The following is a 21785-nucleotide window of genomic DNA, read 5'->3' as shown; positions in this document are numbered from 1 at the left end:
GGGGATGTAACAAGGGCACTGGAAAATCACCGCCTAGGTCTAGGGGTCCTAAAGATGCCTGTAGGTTACCATCCCCCCTGCAAGACTGGAGCCAGCCTCACAGGATGAGTCAGTGCCCCTGTCAGGTTTTGCAGCCTCTCCTAATATTTCAGCCCCAGCGTATGTCACAGAAGACTCCCTTAAGGCTACATTGGAGGGTTTTGAAGGGAGAATTATGAATTTTATTTCAGCTTCCCTAAAAGATAGCAGCAAAAGGAGTAGATCCCTCCCTCTGCTGAAATTCCTCTTTCAGATGACACCTCTGACAATGAGTAGACTCAGGAGATATCCCTATCATGGGATAGGCATCAAGAGCAGTCGGATGAATCAGAGGAAGAGGAAAGAGTCTCCTCCTCTCAGGCACTCAAGAAGCAGGTCCAATATTACACTGAATTGGTGCGTACCACTTTCAGAATGCCTGCTGCTGAGGCCGCTACATCCTCTGTTTCTTCCCTGGGGGTCAGGAAAATCCCACAGACCGCTTTTTCATTTCCAATTTATCCCTTAATGGATAAATTGTTGTATGAGGATTGGGGGCATCCCAATAAACTGTTTTATCCTCCTAAAAGGTTTTCAATGCTTTATCCTCTGGAGCAAAGTTTCACCAAGAAATGGGAGGTCCCATCCGTGGATTCTTGTTTGAATAAAAACCTGACCTGTCCTTTGGATAATGCTCAGGTATTTAAAGATCCAACTGATAAGAAGCTGGAAACTTTGTTAAAAGCCTCCTTTTCCATGGCTGGCGCTGTAGTGCAACCTACAGTCGCAACTGTGGGGTTGTGTCAGTTCCTCAAGGAACAAGTTAAGCAAATGCTTGGCCTCCTTCCCAGTGAGGAAGTGGAGAATTATGCAGAACTTCCTCAGATTCTGTGTTTCATGATTGATGCTATTTTGGATTCTGTCCAACAAGCATCTCGTTTGTCTCTCCTGTTGGTACACATGCGAAGGTCCCTGTGGCTCAAAAATTGGGCAGCTGAGCTGTCGTGTAAAAGATATTTGACTGGGTTCCCGTTTAAAGGGGAACGCTTATTTGGGGAGGACTTGGATAAATTCGTCCAAAAGATTACAGGGGGTAAATGTTCTCTCTTACCAATCAAAAAGAACAAACGTCCATCATTTAGGCGTTCTCGTTCTCCTGGAGCATCAAGCTCTAAGCAGTGGCGACGGCCTTCCCAACCTCCCTCTAGAGGAAAAGCCCAAGGTCATGCCCAGGAGCAGAAAAAGACTTGGGGGCGAAAGCCTGCCAAGCAGAGCCCCAAAGCTTCCTTGTGAAGGGGCACCCCCACTCGGCCGAGTGGGGGGAAGGCTCCTACAGTTTTCAGAAGCCTGGTGGGAAGAGATTCAGGACAAATGGGTAACCTCCTCAATATCTCTGGGCTACAAACTAGAGTTCCAGGAGATTCCACCATCTTTATTCCTAAGATCAAGGGTCCCCAAGGATCCAGCAAAGCGAAGACCGCTACTTTTGGCCTTAGATCATTTACTATCCCAGGGGATGATAGTGGAAGGGGATCCAAAAGAACAGGGTTCAGGGTTTTACTCAAATCTCTGTTCCAAAACCAAATGGAGATGTCAGGCCTATCCTGGATCTAAAGGATTTGAATCAGTTTCTGCACATTCGGTCTTTCCGAATGCAGTCGATACGCTCTGTGGTCTCCTCCCTGCAAGGGGGAGAGTTTATGGCATCAATTTTATGTGGTTTCCTATTGCTTTGCTACAAAACTGAGGTGCCTCACATGTGGGAGGGGTTATATAGGGGTTATATAGGGGAGGAATTCTCCTTAATTGGGGTTAGCCAGTGTCCAATCACCGAAGGTGCCTATATAACCCACTAACCCACCCACTATATAACCCACTATGTAATGAAGCTTCTGTGTCCCGTGATGTACTCTCAAGAAAAGGATTTTGCAGGTAAGCTGTATATAAAAATCCTATTTTTCTTTCCGTTCATTGAGAGATACAGGTCCTACCCCTCTGTACCTATGATCCTGAAGTTGGTATTACTTTTCTATAAAACTGATGAATGGGGAATGCTGGAAATAGGAGGTGTTATACTAGGCTGGTTTTGTTTGCCAAAGTCCAAATTCAGAATTTAGATTTAAATGGACAATTTCTGGGAAAATTATGAATAATAATTTGTTTATCACACTGCTGGAGAACACTACAATGGTTACTTTTTATGAATTGCAGTGTTGCAGATGTAAAGATATTGTTGGCAGTTATTGGCTGTTTATATGCTCTTTTTCAACACATTTTGGAATAAATACTATATTTGAGCAGTACTGGAGGCATAATCACATATTGCAAATTTATATTAATACACCGTGTTATTTATCTATTTCTCTTTTAGGAGCAATATCAGTTCCTTTATGATGTGATGGCCAGCACTGTGCCTGCTCAAAATGGTCAGATTAGGTTATCCAACGACCAAGATAAGATGGAAATAGAGAATGAATTAGAGAACAAGTTTCCAGAAGTCGAAGCAGCCCCATCTAAACCCAGGGACGATGACACAACCGCTAATGGACCCAGCCCAGCAGCATTTACAGATGTGACCCTGAGAATAGAGGAATAATAAGCAAAAAATTGGGTACTCATGTGACAACTAAGCTTCCCTGGATAACTAAGCATCTATGTAATGAGCAACAAGCAAATTTGTTTTGAACAAACAAATCATACATAATCTTCAGCGGATACACATAGTTTATAGCTTGTGTCACCAGACCACTGTAACCTGTGTAAAGACATGTTTTCAAACGTGGATGCTGTGTACTTGATGGACCGCTATGAGTAGATGTCATATCTAGTAAGCACAGGAGATTGTGTAAATCTTTGCATACAGATTGGGGTATTTTTATGCTTTTTTTAGAATTTTTATTCCTGTATTTTTTCACCATTTATTTGTATGCAGACTGCCATTGGACTACAGAGTGTCATCATGCCACCCATAGTTGGCTGGATTACCATGTACAGCACTGAATCATTGGTTTATATTGTTGTTTAAAGCCGATTAAGCTATACTCACTCTCAGCAGCAGGTTTTTAAACTTATCAGTTTGCATTTGTGCTTTTGATTTATTGTGTGCGCTTTCTTTTATAAAAAAAAACATAGATTCACCTAATAAATGCTGTATAATAGGAAGTCCCAACAATCCAAAATTGGTACTTTCTGCAATAATTTAATTGTAAATTGCTATTAAATCCCTGTTGGATATCAACAACTTCATGCAACTTTGTTCAGCAAATTGAAGTCAGCAATCTCTGGAAGTTTAAAAAATGTATATGATTTGTCTACTATAAGATTTAATGCTCTGTGCACATTTTTCTCCAGCATCCCATTCTGTGAACTTTCAGACACCGAAAGTTGGTGGATAAGGCATCGTAATTTAATATATTTTCCGTTACTGGCTTAAACTGACTTCTAAGAAAGTCAGAATATTTATTTATAGAGTGACTCACGCTTTTGTAGTAGTGTACATTTTTGTGTGAGAGTCATCTGAGCAGATATACCTACCAGAACATTCAATTTGTCAACCTATGAACAGAGTTGGGAATGTATAAGTCTCAAGCAGTGCAGATTCTGTATCAGCTTGAAGGAGCATCACCAATAAGGGGTATATTGACCGTCATGTTGTAAAGCGCTGTGCAAACTATTAGCGCTATATAATTATAATAATAATTATGTGATCTGCTGTGAGTAAAAAGCTGACCTCACTATTCCTGCATTTAGGAGGAATAACATAAAATTCAAGTATCTGCACACCACCTTCCTTGGCAAAAATAGCAGGATTATTAGTAGCTTAGAAACAAAACAGGCTTTCACATGTGTTTAGTGGCCCCCACACTGGTTCCAGAGATTGCTGCATGCATTTTGTAACAAGCCATGCTATAAATGTGCAGTTACATTTTTTTATCTACTTTGATGTTACTACAGTTTTCGTAAAAAGTGTATTTTTATTCTGTGAATGGACTTGCTTTTTGATTAGTAATATGTTAAATAAAAAGGAAAATTAAATCTGTGATACCCTACAAGCCAGTAAACTGTTATATAAACAAAATATAACACCTACATGTCCCTGCACTTACAATTTCAAGATCCTGGAAATGTGGGACAAATGAAAATGCAAATTCCAACTTCTCTTGGTTAAATGAAGCGTGGGTTCCCCCTACTTTGTCTTGCAATGCACTCATCACTGCGATGATCACTGGCAGTGGGCCAGCTCAAGAAGCTGTTTGGAAGTTGAAAGTAGTCACCTTTAGGCACCTCTAAGGTTGATTTACTAAAGGCAAATAGGCTATTCACTTTGCACAGGAATTTTCCCTTAGCTTAGTGAGTGAGGTTAAGTGCTGGTGAATTCCATCATCTAGTCATGTGCAATCAAAAATACAGTTTTTTTTCCATGATTGGGTATTCATTGCAACGTAACATTTCTCCACTTTTACTAAGCTAAGAGGAATACCCATTTTGCTATTCCCATTTACCATTAGTAAATAAACCCCTATGCCTGAAGCCCTGTAGAAACAAACAGGTGTTCTTTTATTATTTTGTGCAAAATGCAGACTATTTAAGGTGGATTTTTAAAGTTTTAAGATTCTGGAGGTATTTTAATAAATTTTAATTTTTTGTTCATGTATTTATTTTCTTGGTTGTTTATTGCATTCGGTGTGAGAAAAAGCTGATATTCAGATTAGCAAGCTGTTTTTTAATTACTCTGATGCATCATTCACAGGGGCGGATGTACAGGGTTCGCAGAAGTTGCCATTGCATATCAGTCCTTAGATGTGATGAATGCATTTGTTTTCTCTTTTTTGGGCATTGTTTCCTTTATTTCTAAATGTTGATCTTTTCAGTACACACTTCCTGTCCTAGAGTGGTAATTCTCACGCACTCTACTGTATGTATGGAAAAGAAGTGCTCTCACCCTAGGACATGATGACTACATTACATCTCCCCTTCTCATTGTTACCATGTCAAGTGATAACAGTCAGCAGAGGGTGCAGGAAAGTATCCGTTGACAAGTTTTCTACCAGGAGCAACAGGCATTTTTGGCTCATATCAAACAGATATAGGAAATTGCTTTCAATGGTGTATTTAACAGACCAGAAAGGAGCAAAATGATTTATATATTTTAAAATATGTAAATATACATGATAAGATTGTTAGTCTGACAGAAAAATCTCCTCCCACCAAAGATAGCTTTTTCTGGTGAGCTATATCTACAAAAATCTTTTGTAAAAATGATTTGTTGGACAATAAAACATAAATAAAACGGGAGAATGATCTCTTTACCCCGACATTTTTGACAACTTTATATCGAGAACAAGAGGTCCAGTAGCAGGCCAGGCACATTAGTCTTCCCATGGGATCAGTTTTCACAGATCTATGCATTTGCTCCAGTTCTGCTACTTCTGCGCCTTCTCCGCAGGATTAAGCAGGAACAAAAGGAGGTGATTCTGGCAGCCCCAGCAGGTCCCAGAAGATTTTGATTTACTGAGATCATAAAGATGGCAGTAGGAGTCCTTCAGACTCTGCCATTATAGCCAAACCTTCTTGTCCGGTATTTCATCTTACCTTATGGATGAAAAATTTAACAAGTTTGACTGTTGAATCCCACTCTATAAACGATTGTGGGGGATCTCCTTCGGTAGTGTCTACTTTGATTAATGCCAGGAAGCCGGCTTCCAGAATCACTTACTTTAGAGTCTGGAAGGCATATGTTTCTTGATGTGGATCCAGGGGTTGGCATCCCAGGAAGTATGTCATAGGCAGGATTCCTGATTTCCTGCATATGGGATCTGTAATGAAGCTGGTCTTGACTTCTATCAAGAGCCAGATCCCGGCCTTGTCAGTGTTTTTCCTATGGCCTCTTGCTTCTCACTCTTGGTGTGTAGCTTATTCAGGGTTTAACGCGGTTTATTCCCCCTATCAAGGCACCTCTAAATCCTTGGGATTTAAAATTGGTTTTATCGGCTTTGCTGAATCAGCCATTTGAACCTTACGAGAAATTTCCTTGGTTCTTTTGACAAGAAAGATAATCTTTTCTGGTTGCCATTTCTTCTACTAGAAGAGTATCGGAACTAGCGGCTCTGTCTTATAAGAGCCGTATTTCATGATGCATAAGGATGAGGTGGTTTTATGTCCTCATCCTGAATTCCTACCAAAAGTGGTAACAGGTTTTCATTTAAACCAAGTTATTATTCTTCCTTCTTTCTCCCCTGATGTACATCAAAGAAAAGGATTTTACAGGTAAGCTGTTATAAAAATCCTGTTTTTATAGCACTGATCGCTGTATAAATGACAATGGCCCCAAAATGGTGTCAAAAGTGTCCGATGTGCCCGCCATAATGTTGCAGTCACAAGAAAAAATTGCAGATCGCCGCCATTACTAATAAAAAAATATTTATAATAATAATTCTCTAAATCTATGCCCATTTTGTAGACTGCTATAACTTTTGTGCAAACCAATCAATATACGCTTATTGCGATTTTTTTTAACAAAAATAGGTCAAAGAATATATATTGGCCTAACCAATACACACCTCAAATTCCGCCACCTAAGTGCGTCAACACTGCGCCAGCACCCAACCTCCCCCAGCTGCCACTTATATATATATATCACTAAATAAATCAAAAAGTAAATATAACCCAACAACTTCACTTTGTCAAATCAATATCACCTTGTGGCGCTAAATAAGTATAAAACCCCCCTATATACCTTTACAAGAGTGTATACGTATAGTGTATAGAAGGGGCTACCTAGCCCTTATTCTACTTATCTAAAAATATATATGTACAAATATATGAAAAATATACATAAAAACCACCCTAGTTCACCCGATGAGTATATATAAATGAAATTAGAATTATATATCAATCCAAATACACACACATATATATATATATATATATATATATATATATATATATATATATATATATATATATATATATATATATATATATACAGTGGTGTGAAAAAGTGTTTGCCCCCTTCCTCATTTCCTGTTCCTTTGCATGTTTGTCACACTTAAGTGTTTCGGAACATCAAACCAAATTAAACAATAGTCAAGGACAACAAAAGTAAACACAAAATGCAATTTGTAAATGAAGGTGTTTATTATTAAAGGTAAAAAAAAATCCAAACCATCATGGCCCTGTGTGAAAAAGTGATTGCCCCCCTTGTTAAAACATACTATAACTGTGGTTGTCCACACCTGAGTTCAATTTCTCTAGCCACACCCAGGCCTGATTATTGCCACACCTGTTCACAATCAAGGCATCACTTAAATAGGAGCTGCTTGACACAGTAAGGTCCACCAGAAGATCCTTAAAAGCTACACATCATGCTGAGACCCAAAGAAATTCAGGAACAATTGAGAAAGAAAGTAATTGAGATCTATCAGTCTGGAAAGGGTTATAAAGCCATTTCCAAAGCTTTGGGAATCCAGCGAACCACAGTGAGAGCCATTATCCACAAATGGAGAAGACATGGAACAGTGGTGAACCTTCCCAGGAGTGGCCGGCCGCCCAAAATGACCCCAAGAACGCAGCGACGACTCATCCAAGAGGTCACAAAAGACCCCACAACAACGTCCAAGGAACTGCATGCCTCACTTGCCTCAGTTAAGGTCAGCGTTCATGCCTCCACCATCAGGAAAAGACTGGGCAAAAATGGCCTGCATGGCAGAGTTCCAAGAAGAAAACCACTGCTGAGCAAAAAGAACATCAAAGCTCGTCTCAATTTCTCCACAACACATCTTGATGATCCCCAAGACTTTTGGGACAACATTCTGTGGACCGATGAGACAAAAGTGGAACTCTTTGGAAGGTGTGTGTCCAAGTATATCTGGCGTAGAAGGAACACTGCATTTCATAAAAAGAACATTATACCAACAGTAAAATATGGTGGTGGTAGTGTGATGGCCTGGGGCTGTTTTGCTACTTCAGGACCTGGAAGACTTGCCGTGATAAAAGGAACTATGAATTCTGCTGTCTACCAAGAGATCCTGAAGGAGAATGTCCGACCATCTGTTCGTGTACTCAAGCTGAAACGAACTTGGGTTCTGCAGCAGGACAATGATCCTAAACACACCAGCAAGTCCACCACCGAATGGCTGAAGAAAAACAAAATGAAGACTTTGGAGTGGCCTAGCCAAAGTCCTGACCTGAATCCTATTGAGATGTTGTGGTATGACCTTAAAAAGGCCGTTCAGGCTCGAAAACTCTCTAATGTAACTGAATTAGGACAATTCTGCAAAGATGAGTGGGCCAAAATTCCTCCAGGACGCTGTAAAAGCCTCATTGCATGTTATCGCAAACGCTTGGTTGCAGTTGTTGCTGCTAAGGGTGGCCCAACCAGTTATTAGGTTTAGGGGGCAATCACTTTTTCACACAGGGCCATGATGGTTTGGATTTTTTTTCACCTTTAATAATAAACACCTTCATTTACAAATTGCATTTTGTGTTTACTTGTGTTGTCCTTGACTATTGTTTAAATTGGTTTGATGTTCCGAAACACTTAAGTGTGACAAACATGCAAAGGAACAGGAAATGAGGAAGGGGGCAAACACTTTTTCACACCACTGTATATACACACACAGATATACCTTTCCTTTGAAATGTTAGTGAGCAACACAGCAAATACAATTATCATTAAACCACAAAGTGCGAATGTGTACACCACATCTTAATATGTGTTTTAAAGCAAAAAAGACAAAAAAACAAATAAAAACAAGTCCTCAAAAAGTGTCCAAAAAGAGGGACTAATATTGGTATATAAAAGATCAACAAGTCCTTCTCCTGTGTAGTTTCTTATCAGTGTCCATAAAACGATGAAAACCTTCACCACACCAACAGTGACAGTGACCCCCCTTTAGATGGAGCACTCACCAACTATAGCGCCTGGCACTCTCGCACCAGGCTCAACAGGTGTTTTGAATCACTCAAATGAGGACCGTAGATGTTCAGCACACAGCATTCAGCAAATATTTTTCTCTTTTCAGATTCCAGTAAGAATATCTCCCAAAGTTCCTCAAAGAGAAAAAAAGAGGCCTCCCATAGTGCAACACTATAAAATATCTTTAATAGCACACTTTTAAAAGCCACTCAATAATGCACTCACATGTGTAAAACTTGGAAAAAGCACTTCAAAGTCACTGCAATCCTTCACAACAGCAAACTTCACTCTAAGGCATTGGTGGTCACAGTGGATACTGGTCAAAGTTAGCAGTGTCAGTAATGTCTCTCACCCCTCCTTCTGCTGTATGGTACCCTACAGCAAAGTTCCCAATGACACTCTCTCTCCAGTCCTGTTCCTCGTGTTACAAACACACACACTTCCGCCTTGTTTGCAGTGTTGAATCAATCAAAGATAGTTGCCAGATAGCCACGCCCCCGACATGTTTCGTCATAGGACTTATTCATGGGATTGGCTATCTGGCTCCCAGTACCACCTTTTATTGTAATGGCAACCATCCCATAATAGGCATGCCTTTCAGTCACGCCCACTACTCCACAATCACCCTATATCACCTGCCCCCTCTGATTAGATAACTCAGAGCCACCCACATCTCCACAAGAACTTCCCCTCTAGTACCTAGATCCAATCCGAGGGCACTGCGTCCGAGGGGTTGCGAACAGACAGCTGTTCACAATGCCGCTCGTAATAGTCCGGTCGCGCATGCGCAGATGCTACCCCCCTCCCCACTCGTCAGGTATCAAACACTTCTAGTGGCACTACCGCGCATGCGCCAGTACCTCGCTCTACTCATCAGGGAATATATACGACGCAGACGCTGTCCACCTCCCAGCCAGTCGGATTCTCAACAGGCATCCGACTATCCCCACGGTGTCACCGCGCACGCGCAAGCCCCTCACTTCACTCACCAGGGAATATATGACGCGTCCGGGTTCCTCCTACCTACGACCCACATACATTCAACGTTGGTCCACCAAGACCGACAGGGAGGCAGCAGCGTCAACTCCCCAATCAGCCATCAGCAATACAGTGCTATAAGGCAGTAGAATCTCCCCTCCCCCCTAAAGGCAGCTGTACACAAGCCATAACCTGTCCCTGCCAGCAATGTCTCTAAGGGCATGGTAGAGCTAAACTAAAAGCAGTAGTGAACACAGCCCACCTTATACATTCAACTGGACCACATTTTCATATCTCCACTATAACGAATGCCATATCTCTGTGTCACCATTGCCTTAAAGTTTACACAAAAATTGCTCTGCTACATATGTAATCCTAACAGTGCATATCACATCAAATATAAAAATGTACACCACATCATTATCCCATAATCAAAATAAAATCATATAAAATTACTTTAAAAACGAAAATAACTAAAAATAATTTATATACGCAAATGGCAGCATAAAGTTACACCATTATGCAACCCCACTAATGTGGTGTATAAAACAATTGCATCAATATAATCGCTCCATACATTTTTATCCAAATGTGCGTAACATGCCATCATTCACCTATCTACATGACATCAATTAAAATTAATATTATCAATAGGATGTCACTATTGGTCATTTCTACACGGAACTATTGAACAAAAAATTTATTAATTAATCCAGATGTCGCATATGGGTATTCCCATATTTCCAATATAAATGGTAGGGTATTATGAGTTGCTGATGAAGCAATTCACATCTAATTCGATGTTCATTCCCCTCGGTGCCAAGCTTATCATCAAAAAGATCCATTTAGTTTCTCTCTGAGAAAGTTCCCTCACCCGGTTAGAGCCCCTCCATGAGGGGTGTACATAATCTATACCGCAGAATTGTAAAAGACTAGGGTCTTGTTGGTGACACTCTTTAAAATGTAAGGATACACTATGGTCCTGATATCCGTTCCGAATATTGGCTAAATGTTCGGAGATGCGTATCCTCAATAGCCTCTTAGTCCGGCCCACATAAAGTAATTTACAGGGACACCATAGTAGATATACCACGTGTGACATGTTACATGTTATAAATTCATTTATGTGGAAGGTTTCTCCCACTCCATTGGTTACCATAGTGGCCCCCCTACTAAGATTTCTCACGGTTTTACAACAAATACATCTTCTACATGAGAAGAATCCCTTCAATTCACTAGATATAGTTTAGCCGCGTACACACGGGCGGACTGTATGGCCAACTTAGTCCGTCAGACAATCCGACGGACAGTCCGTCCTACTTTCGAATGAACGGACTTGACCACACACGGATGCAAAACAGTCCGTCGAAAGTTTGCGCGATGACGTGTACAGCACGTACGACGGGACTAGAAATAGGAAGTCCAATACACAGCAATGCAACCTTTCGCCGTGTAAATCCTTTCTGAGCATGCGCCATACTTAGTCCGTCGAACTAGCCTTCTCACGAGCGGATTGTCCGCTGAAACCAAAGTACGACGGACAATATTACGGAAATTCCGAAATACTTAGTCCGCCAGACTGCACGCTGAAAAAGTCAGCTGAAGCCCACACACGAGCGGACTGTCCGCTGAAATGTGTTTCGATGGACTAAGTTGGCCAGACAGTCCGCCCGTGTGTACGTGGCTTTTGTCTAATCGGGGGATCAATTATTTTTTTAACAATTTTATCCCCTATATTCGGGGCCTTTCTGTAGATAAACTTGGGACGATCCGGTAGGCATGACCCACAAATACCTTCCGAGCATGGGAGACATCATCCCTCCTACTCATCGCCCAATTCAGGGCTAGTAGGGCATCCTCATGTTGGATAATAGTGTACAAACTTGATACATCAGCTGTCACTAAATATACTTCGGCCATCGGGGGAACAGATATTTCACCCAATGATTTCAAAAGATCAGTAGTATCCCTCAGATACGCTAGTGTATTTTTTACACTAGGCTGGAGGAACTTATCCAAATACTCCCCCAACCTAGCCGTCACTGACCCAATCCCATTCACAATTGGATGTGGAGGAGGAACCTCCAGGTCCTTGTGGATTTTAGATAGGGTATAAATCACTGGTTTTCAGCTCACTCTGGGAGCTAGATATTTCGCTTCTTTACTACTCAACACCCCCTTCCCATAACCCCATTGAATTAGGGCCTCCAACTGGTTCTGGTATTGGTTCGTAGGATCTGCATCCAACTTTTTATATGTATTGGTATCACCCAATAGTTCCTTTAATTGTTTATCATAAAAGGACCTATCCAGGATCACAACCCCACCTCCCTTATCGGCCGGTCGTATAATCATTTCTTTATTCTTTTCTAGGGATTTAATTCCATCTGTAAAGTGCCTAGCATTCACCCCTTTTTTCAGGGGTAATTCTTCCAGATCATTCAACACCAGATTTTTAAATACCTCTACAAAGTGGTTGCTCGCGATCTGGGGATTAAATAGGGAAAGTTTTTTTAATCCACTGTCACTCTGAAAAGACCCTGTTTTAACCACTGAGTGCGTTTTACTGGGATGCATTAGAAAATGTTTCTTAATATTCAAAGTGCGTGTATACCTGTGGATGTCCATGTATACTTCAAATTTGTTCATAACTTTTCTCGGGGCACATTTAAGACCCGTATTCAAGATATGCAATTCATTCGTATTTAATTGTACCTGACTCAAATTAAAGATCCCATCATTTAATTGTCCCTCATTCTCTTTCTTGGATTGTTTAAACTGTTTCCCCCTTCCTGCCCGGCATCCTCTCCGTCTCTTATAATTGGCTTGTTTTGTTGGTGGGGTCCATTTCTCGGACCCTTGTATATCCCTGATCCCCGTCCCCTCGGAGTCCCCCCTCCCCTTCCCCCTCTCCCCCTCTGATTTAAAAAAGGTGGAGGGGGAGGGTGTTGAGGTGGGTATATATTACCACTGTATCTCCTTCCCGTGTCCTCCTGTCTCAATGGGGTAAATCTATTATACAGTGGTATAGGGACATCCCTCGGTACACCATACCCCTCTTGCAACCATCTCTGGTCTGTATAAGGTGCATAGTTTGTTGGATATCCATATCCATTCATCTGCGGGGGCTGGTGATCATAGTACCTTGGTGGATACCCCTCCACTCTTTCCACTGGTGCCAATCTTGGTGACTGGTATCTCCCCTGAGAATTTGATCTCTTCTGTTGGATATTACCATAAGTTGGTCCGGAGACCTGGGATACACCTATTTTATTACCAGTATTTTTCATGGTGACCTTTCCCTTTCCTTCTTGGGTTTTAGCCCGCTGACTCTGTATTGCACTTACTGCATTTATATCCCCAGAGGACTCCTGCTCAATAGTCGCAGCTGTCCCCTTCGTCTGCCATGCATAAATTCTATTGTTCCTAAAATCTGTTGCATCTCTATTATACTTCTTCACTTTCTTCTTTTGGATGTCTCTATCCCATTTTTCCAATTTTTCCCATTTTTAGTTGGTGAGTGCTCCATCTAAAGGGGGGTCACTGTCACTGTTGGTGTGGTGAAGGTTTTCATCGTTTTATGGACACTGATAAGAAACTACACAGGAGAAGGACTTGTTGATCTTTTATATACCAATATTAGTCCCTCTTTTTGGACACTTTTTGAGGACTTGTTTTTATTTGTTTTTTTGTCTTTTTTGCTTTAAAACACATATTAAGATGTAGTGTACACATTCGCACTTTGTGGTTTAATGATAATTGTATTTGCTGTGTTGCTCACTAACATTTCAAAGGAAAGGTATATCTGTGTGTAGATATATATATATATATATATATATATATATATATATATATATATATATATATATATATATATATATATATATATGTGTGTGTGTATTTGGATTGATATATAATTCTAATTTCATTTATATATACTCATCGGGTGAATTAGGGTGGTTTTTATGTATATTTTTCATATATTTGTACATATATATTTTTAGATAAGTAGAATAAGGGCTAGGTAGCCCCTTCTATACACTATAAGTATACACTCTTGTAAAGGTATATAGGGGGGTTTTATACTTATATATTGGCCTAAACTGAGAAAAAAAAATGTTTTTTATATATTTTTGGGGGATATTTATTATAGCAAAAAGTCAAAAATATTGCTTTGTTTTCAAAATTGTCGCTCTTTTTTTGTTTATAGTGCAAAAAATAAAAACCACAGAGGTGATCAAATACCACCAAAATAAAGCTCTATTTGTGGGGAAAAAAATGTCAATTTTATTTGGGTGTAACATCACACGACTGCGCAATTGTCAAAGCGGCCATATCGCAAAAAGTGCTCTGGTCAGGAAGGGGTTAAATCCTTCCGGGGCTGAAGTGGTTAAAGGCATAAAAAGTCACAATTTCAAGCTGTACATCAAAAGGTTCCAACTCCAAAATCAGCTGTGCTCTATTTTTTAATTAGGAATGGGGTCACCATCCTTGTTGAATATATATTATAAATAAGCGCGGGGGATCGTGTGGCACGGATGCCCCAGATATTGTCCAATGGGAAGAAATGGGCGTTGGGCAGAACCCACACACATGACACTGCTACGCTTCTTTGAAGTTGGAACCTTTTGCCGTGCAGCTTGAAATTGTGACTTTTTATGCACTTAACCTTTTTTATGATGTGAGTAAAATGTGTATCATGTTTACATCAACGTTTTTTGCAGATTTACATGATTTGGCTTTGTACCGTGGATCAAGAAGAGTGACCAGCCAGTAATGGTCCCTCTCCTTGATCCGAAGAATACGAGGATCCTTCCGCAGGCTTTGCAGGATCAGGGAGGCCATGCAGCGTAGGTTAGCGTAGGCATTCGGTCCGGAGTCCTCTGGGTCACTAAGGACAACATGATCCGCAGCTACCTCCTCCCAGCCACGAACAAGTCCATGGGTTTCTTGGGACTATAAATCATCCCTACAAGACTGCTGCTGCTGCTAGGCTTGTGCAATTCGTTTCGTAACGAATGGAAATTCGGTCGAATTTTGCATCTTTCGGACATTCGGATGCATCCGAATGTCCGAATAAAAAAAATAACAAATTACAACGAATACGAAAGAAATATAACGAATGAATTCGAATGAATTCGACATGATTCGAAATTATTTCAACTGCATTCGAAATTATTTCAACATGATTCGACATTATTTCAACTGCATTCGAAATGATTTCAACATGATTCGACATTATTTCAACCGCATTCGAAAATATTTTGTGACCCGACTTTAGGGCCATGTATCTCGGGGTCACTTGGTGCTAGAAACTCCAAATTTGGATATGTTGTAGTGGTAGTACTAAAATCGGGTCGCAAAATGTTATTAGTTAATAGAGCAGAGAATGACATTTTGCGACCCGATTTTGGGGCCACATATCTCGGGGTCACTTATAGCTAGAAACCCCAAATTTGGTATGCATACACAATAATACTAGCTCTACAACATATCCAAAAGTGACCCCCAGATACATGGCCCTAAAGTCGGGTCACAAAATATTTTGGAATGCGGTTGAAATAATGTTGAATCATGTTGAAATCATTTCGAATCCGGTAGAAATATTTTCGAATGTGGCCGATTTTTCGAATTCGGTAGAAAACTAAACGAAATCCGAAAACGAATTTAAGGAAGTTAACGAATATAACTAAACGAAATTAATGAATTAACTAATTAAAACGAAACGAAACTAAACAAATTTTTTCCTTTTGCACATGTCTAGCTGCTGCTAATGCTGAGTGCCAGCTGACACAATCATCCTCCTCCTCCTCCTCCTCGTCCTCTTCCTGTGTGATGGGTGGGACAGCAGGAACACTGTCTGGATAAAGGGGGCCTTGAGAGGCAAGGAAGTCCTCCTCTTCCTGCCCCTGTTCTGCCTCAAGTGCCCTGTCCATTATTCCATGCAGCGTATGCTCCAAGAGGTGGACAAGAGGTACAGTGTCACTGATGCATGCACTGTCACTGCTCACCATCCTTGTGGCCTCCTCAAACAGTGACAGGACAGTGCATGCATCCCTGTTAATGCCCCACTGGCGTGGTGAGAAAAAACCAAGCTCCCCTGACCCTGTCCTGGTGCCGTAGTCGCACAGGTACTCATTGATGGCCCTCTGTTGCATGTGCAGCCACTGCAGCATGGCCAACGTTGAGATCCACCTGGTGGGCATGTCACATATAAGGCGGTTCTTGGGCAGGTTCAACTCCTTTTGGAGCTCAGCCATCCGAGCACAGGCATTAACTGATCGGTGGAAATGCACACAGACTTTCCTGATCTGCTTCAGGACGTCCTGTAAGCCCGGGTACCTGCCCAAGAACCACTGCACCACCAGGTTAAGGATGTGAGCCACACAGGGCACATGGGTCAGTTGTCCCTGTCGGAGGGCGGAGAGGAAGTTGGTGCCATTGTCGCAAACCACCATTCATGGCTTAAGCTGGCATGGCATCAACCACCTCTCAGCCTGCCCCTGCAGAGCTGACAAAATATCTGCCCCAGTGTGGCTCCTGTCCCCCAAACAAACCAACACAAGCACGGCATGGCATAGTTTTGCCTGCGTACTTGCGTAGCCCCTTGAACGCCTACAGAGCACCGCTGGTTCTGAGGACAGAGCACTGGAAGAGGCCATTTAGGAAGAAGAAGTGGAGGGGGTGGAGGAGAGATGTGTGTCACAACCAGTAGTAGCATTTTGGAGGTGTGGTGGAGGAACAACCTCCAACACTACTGCACCTTGTCCTGCATCCTTCCCAGCTGCCAGAAGAGTGACCCAATGGGCCGTGAAAGACTGGTAACGTCCCTGTCCATGCCTGCTGGACCATGAGTCAGCGGTAATATGCACCTTACCACTGACCGCCCTGTCCAGCGAGGCAAGGACATTGCCTTCCACATGCCGGTAGAGAGCCGGAATCGCCTTCCATGAGAAAAAGTGGCGTTTGGGGACCTGCCACTGAGGAACCGCACATTGTACAAACTCACGGAAGGGGGCCGAGTCTCCCAACTGAAAAGGCAGCAGTTGAAGTGCTAGCAATTTAGCCAAGCTAGCATTCAACCGCTGGGCATGTGGATGGCTGGGAGTGAACTTCTTTCGCCGGTCCAGCAGCTGGGGCAGGGACATTTGCCTGCTATAATCGGACGTGGGTGTACCGCTAGCAGAGTTCCCGGAAGCACTTGGCTGTGACACACCTAATTCTACACCTTCATTCCTCTCAGAGCAGGTTTCAGAGAGGACTGAAGGTCTAGTGGGGTTGGAGATCCCAGCTGATGAGGAGCAAGGAGAGGTCCGCTTTGTTCTTTGGTGTGGGTCTTTGAGGTACGCTTGCCAACGAGCTGCATGGCAGGTCAACATATGTCTGGTCAAGCATGTGGTGCCCAAGCGTCTGATGTTTTGGCCACGCGAGATACGCTTGAGACATATGTTGCAAATAGCAGCGGTGCGATCTGATGCACTCATCTCAAAAAAGGCCCACACCAAAGAACTTTTAGAATAACACGCAGAGGCAGCGCCCTGCAGAGGCGGAGCTCTGCGGTGTGATTCAGTCGGTGTGCTGCCCCTAAGCTGGCTCCCGGAGGGCATCCTGCCTCGTTGGACATGTGCCTCCTCCTCCTCTCTCCTACCAGGCACCCACGTGGAGTCAGTACCCTCATCATCCCCTCCCTCTTCATTGCTGGAGCAAACCTGGCAGTATGCTGCAGCTTGTGGAACATGACTGCCAGATTGCTGTCCTTCTTGAGCATCCCCTCTCTCTGCATTCACGCTACTGCCTTCCTCTAGCTGAGTATCATCATCAGAGCCTACAAAACACTGGGCATCCTCCTGGAGCATGTACCCAACACTGTGCTCAAAGAGTTCAGGAGACTCCTCAGGAGGACGTGGTGGGTCTAGGGAAGGAGTCACTGATGATGACATTGAGAGGAGGGAAGACGATGCGTTGGCAGCTGCTTTGCTAGTACCCTGAGACTGGGTGAGAGAGGATGAGGAGGATGAAGAGGGCTTGGTCATCCACTCTACCAAGTCCTTGATATGTTGCGGCTCAACATGTCCAGCTGCCGAAAAGAAGGACAAGCGTGTCCCATGGCCACGTGCTGATGATGACGATGCACCGCGTCCACGACCAGCACTGTTGTCTCTAGACACAGAGCCTGCTTGCCCTCTTTTATCGGCTCGCGCCTGTCTGCCTCTCCTTGCTGGCCTTCCAGACATGGTAATGGCCTGAAGGGAGTTGGGAAAACCAGCAATTGGGTGGTGTATATTGTGCGGGAGGCACACACAACTTCCACTAACTCCTGCAGATGTCAGATGGCTCAAATAGAGAAGAGCTATGTAGGTGGATATAGTGGTGTATACTGGGTTCAGAGCACGCAGACAGCACGCACAAGCTCCTACCGCCGACTGCAAGCTCTATTTAAAACGAGCAAGATAGTTTGCTATATAGGTGGATATTTTTTTAATGATTATCTGCTACCAATCATACAAATTTTCATTACAAATCAAATATCAGTTAACATTCACTTTACAAATAAACAAACAATAAACTATACAATCAAAGGGAAAACAACTTTACATGTCATCTTCCCCATCTACTTCTTCAGAGGAAAAATCTATAAATAGGGCATCACTTCTACTATTAGGCCTTGGCAATGGCCTAGGTTCCACCTCAGGTGGTGGAGCCCTCTTTTTCTTTTTCTTTCCCTGTTTCTTCCTGATTGTGACCCACGCCACCTCACCCTCCTCATCAGACACCTCTTTTGGGCGTTTCTGAGCCCCTTTTATTGAGACTTCCATCTCCTCTTCCCCAGACTTATCCTCACTGGCCGAGGAATCGGACAAAGAGGCAGCGACCAGACGCCTACCTGGCCGACATCTCCGAGGAAGAGGAGTAGGAACAGAAACTTGGGAATGGGAACCCTGAGCTTTCTCACCCGAAGGAGGAGGCCCAACTACTTCAGCTTGACCAACATTTTGGTCAGACATTTGGGCTTCAACAACAGGGGCCTGGACAGCTTCAGCAGGCCGTACTCCTTTCTCTTTTTGAGGAACCCTACTTGCCCTTTGGGCTCGAGACTCCCCTTGCGACTCAGGAACACCCTCCTGACTCTCCCCCCTTGAATTCTGCCCAGTAGAGGGCGGAGCACTATCCCTCCCTGGCCTACCACCTGCTGCTGCTTCACCCCTGTAAGCCCTGGGGCACCTACTAAAGGGATGTCCCATCTGGCCACAAAGGTTGCAGCAAATTAATCCGCAGGTGTCACCTGAGTGCCCAAACTTGTTGCATTTGGTGCAGCGCATAACTGTGCAGTTTGCACTCAAATGGGTTGGACACCCACATCTAAAACATCGGCGGGGCTGACCCAGGTAGAACACCAGGATTCTGTCCCTACCCAGGAACGCACTCCCTGGGACATGTGCAACTGTGTTGCCAGATCTTCTTAAGCGAATCCTGGTGTTCCATGCCCCAGTCCATACCCCGCGTTCGTCCAGGCATTTATTCAAAGGACACAGCAACTGACCGTGTCTACCCAGCCAAGTCGCTATGTCCTCCGGAGGCAGGCTCTCATTTCTTACTAAAACTGTAAGACTTTTAATATCCTCCTGTCTGCTCAATGGGATCAGGCGGAATCCCTCCCAAGGGTCAGTCCCCCTGACTAGCCCAAAAGCAGTAATGAATCGCTCCATGGTCACTGCGTTAGTAAAGCTGACATCAAAGTCCGGGGAACCCGATGGGTGAATTACAGCAAATAATTCCTCCACCTTGAACCCCAACGCCAGGACCATGTCCACAACTTGCCCTCTCGTGGGGCACTGACCAGTACCCTCCCACCTTAGTTGGACTACATTTCTACGCTTGCGCTCTGGACCACCTGTCCCCCTAGACCAAGAGTTGGCCCCAGAGGTCTGATCAGCCGGAGGCACTCTAAAATTACTGGCCCCGAACTGATGGTACAGGTGGTCCAGAGGCACACTGGACCCAACCACATTGGCGTAGGAGCGTTTTTCGCCAAGAGCTGTCAGCAATCTTACCTCCGGCGTACCCCTTAATACGGGTCCCGGAGGAGGAGCTTCTGTCACTAATACTGAGGGAACGGCTTGGGAAGAGGTTTCCCCCCCCCCCAGCACAATAACTCACATTCCCCCCACCATTTGCACCATTCTGATCCTCCAGGGAAACTTCCTCTTCGGAACTATCAAATAGAGCGTTCCAATCTTCCTGCCATTCTACCTCCATGTGGGCCCCACAGGAATCCACCAACACCTGCCCCTGTTCCTGCTGGGATCCCTCTAAGCCACGAATATATGCCATTGCGGGATTCTCCCCATCTAACTCACCCATTGGGCAGTCACCCCAGGCAGTAGCTTGACCTGGCTCTATATTATTTGACATTTCGATACAAATGTTTTCATTAGAATTACCCTGACCAGAAGGAGGGCCCGAAACCATAGTAGTCGGCTGGATGCGTCCCTCGCGGCCTACTTCCGGTTCCGCCAGCGTCACTTCCGGTCGCTGGCTAACCCCGCCGGAAACAACCCGCGCACCGGAAGTGCGTCATCCCCCTCTATTACACTACCATTGGCCTCTCGACCAGAAGCACCGCCCCTCCTCCCGCGGGAAGACAGCGTTTTTTTGCTCACGGCCGCCATTGCCGAGTTAACAGACGCCATGCCGCCGGCTGATACTGTACCGCTCCCCACAGCGGCAGCCAAGCTGGCCAGATTCTTCCCATCCTCCACACACACCCCGGCTCCCTTACCCTGAGACCGGCTTGCGGCAGCGGCGGCCGACAACGCAACTGACGGCGTGCCCTGCTTGCAACTACCGGCTGGGATCATTGGGGACTGTATTGGTAAGTCCATTTTCTCTAGTCTAGCCAGCTGAACAACCGGAATCTTCTTCCCCTTGGTATCCTTCTTCTCTTTATTGTCTCTTTGTTGCCTCCTTCCTACATCATTGGGGTCTAACCTGCCTTCATGGGACACAGCCTCGTTCATAGGCTGGCAACCCTTAGGCTTACCTGACCCCTCTGTAAGATTACTGGAGTCAGCAATTTTGTCTTTAGGGACATTTTTCACTTTTCCAGGTTTCTCTGCACCTTTACTCACTGGGACTGTCTCTTTGCAGGTCAATGGCTTTCCCTCACCCACAGTCTTTCTCACTGGTTTCTCACCATCCATCTTTCCTTCCACCACTTTTTCTGTCTCTTCACGGGTGGCCACCTCAGAGGGACCCGCCATTTCCTCCTCTTGCGTTGTGTTCGGGGCTGGATACTGTCTACGGCGTCTCCCTGCCTGGGTCCCCTCGTCACACGCAATTCTCATCGCTTTGTCCACGTTAGATAGAAAGTCTTTCTCACCAGAAGCACTGTCAATCAGGTTGGATAACAGCTCACCTATCATGTTGCACTGCTTCTTCAAACCGTCTATCACCGTCTTATACTCCTGTCTCTTTACAACGCCTGATCTGTCTCTCCGGTTCCTTAGCTCCGCCAGGACCTTCATTTTCTCGCAGTAGCTGCGGGAAGCCTTCGCAATTAAGCTTTCTTCCTTCTGTCTGCAGATTTCTCCGCATCCTCTCCTGGCTGTCTCAGAGACCAATCTGCAAGATCCAGTTGGTTCTCCAAGAACAACCTCTCCTCCTTGACGAGCTCCAGGAGCTTAGGGGCTCCACGTCCTTCACTAGGCTGAGAAACAGGCCCCTGGCCTGGGCTGACCGACGCCATCAGCTCCCTGTCCTCCTCCACCACTCTGGAAGTCCTCAGAGATCAGAGCACGCAGCCAGCACGCACAAGCTCCTACCGCTGACTGCAAGCTCTATTTAAAATGAGCAAGATAGTTTGCTATATTGG

The 21785-nt window shown here is 44.0% G+C and overlaps 1 protein-coding gene across 7 annotated transcripts in view; it reads left to right on the top strand.

Moving 5' to 3' along the window:
- Positions 1 to 4672, top strand: part of PTPRC (protein tyrosine phosphatase receptor type C) — a 272629-nt gene extending 267957 nt beyond the window's left edge. For all 7 annotated transcript variants that reach the window (XM_077452733.1, XM_077452732.1, XM_077452739.1 and 4 more), the window contains one exon: positions 2390 to 4672. In XM_077452733.1, the coding sequence (XP_077308859.1) occupies positions 2390 to 2614 (225 nt within the window). In that variant the 3' untranslated portion in view covers positions 2615 to 4672. The remainder of the gene's footprint in view (positions 1 to 2389) is intronic.
- Positions 4673 to 21785: the final 17113 nt, after the last annotated feature.

Source organism: Lithobates pipiens, unplaced genomic scaffold (assembly GCF_037356315.1).
Source record: "Lithobates pipiens isolate NorthernLeopardFrog02 unplaced genomic scaffold, aLitPip1_a1.2 Scaffold_23, whole genome shotgun sequence".
NCBI lineage: Eukaryota > Metazoa > Chordata > Amphibia > Anura > Ranidae > Lithobates > Lithobates pipiens.
The sequence above is the reverse complement of the archived record's forward strand: the minus strand, read 5'-3'. Positions and strand labels throughout refer to the sequence as shown.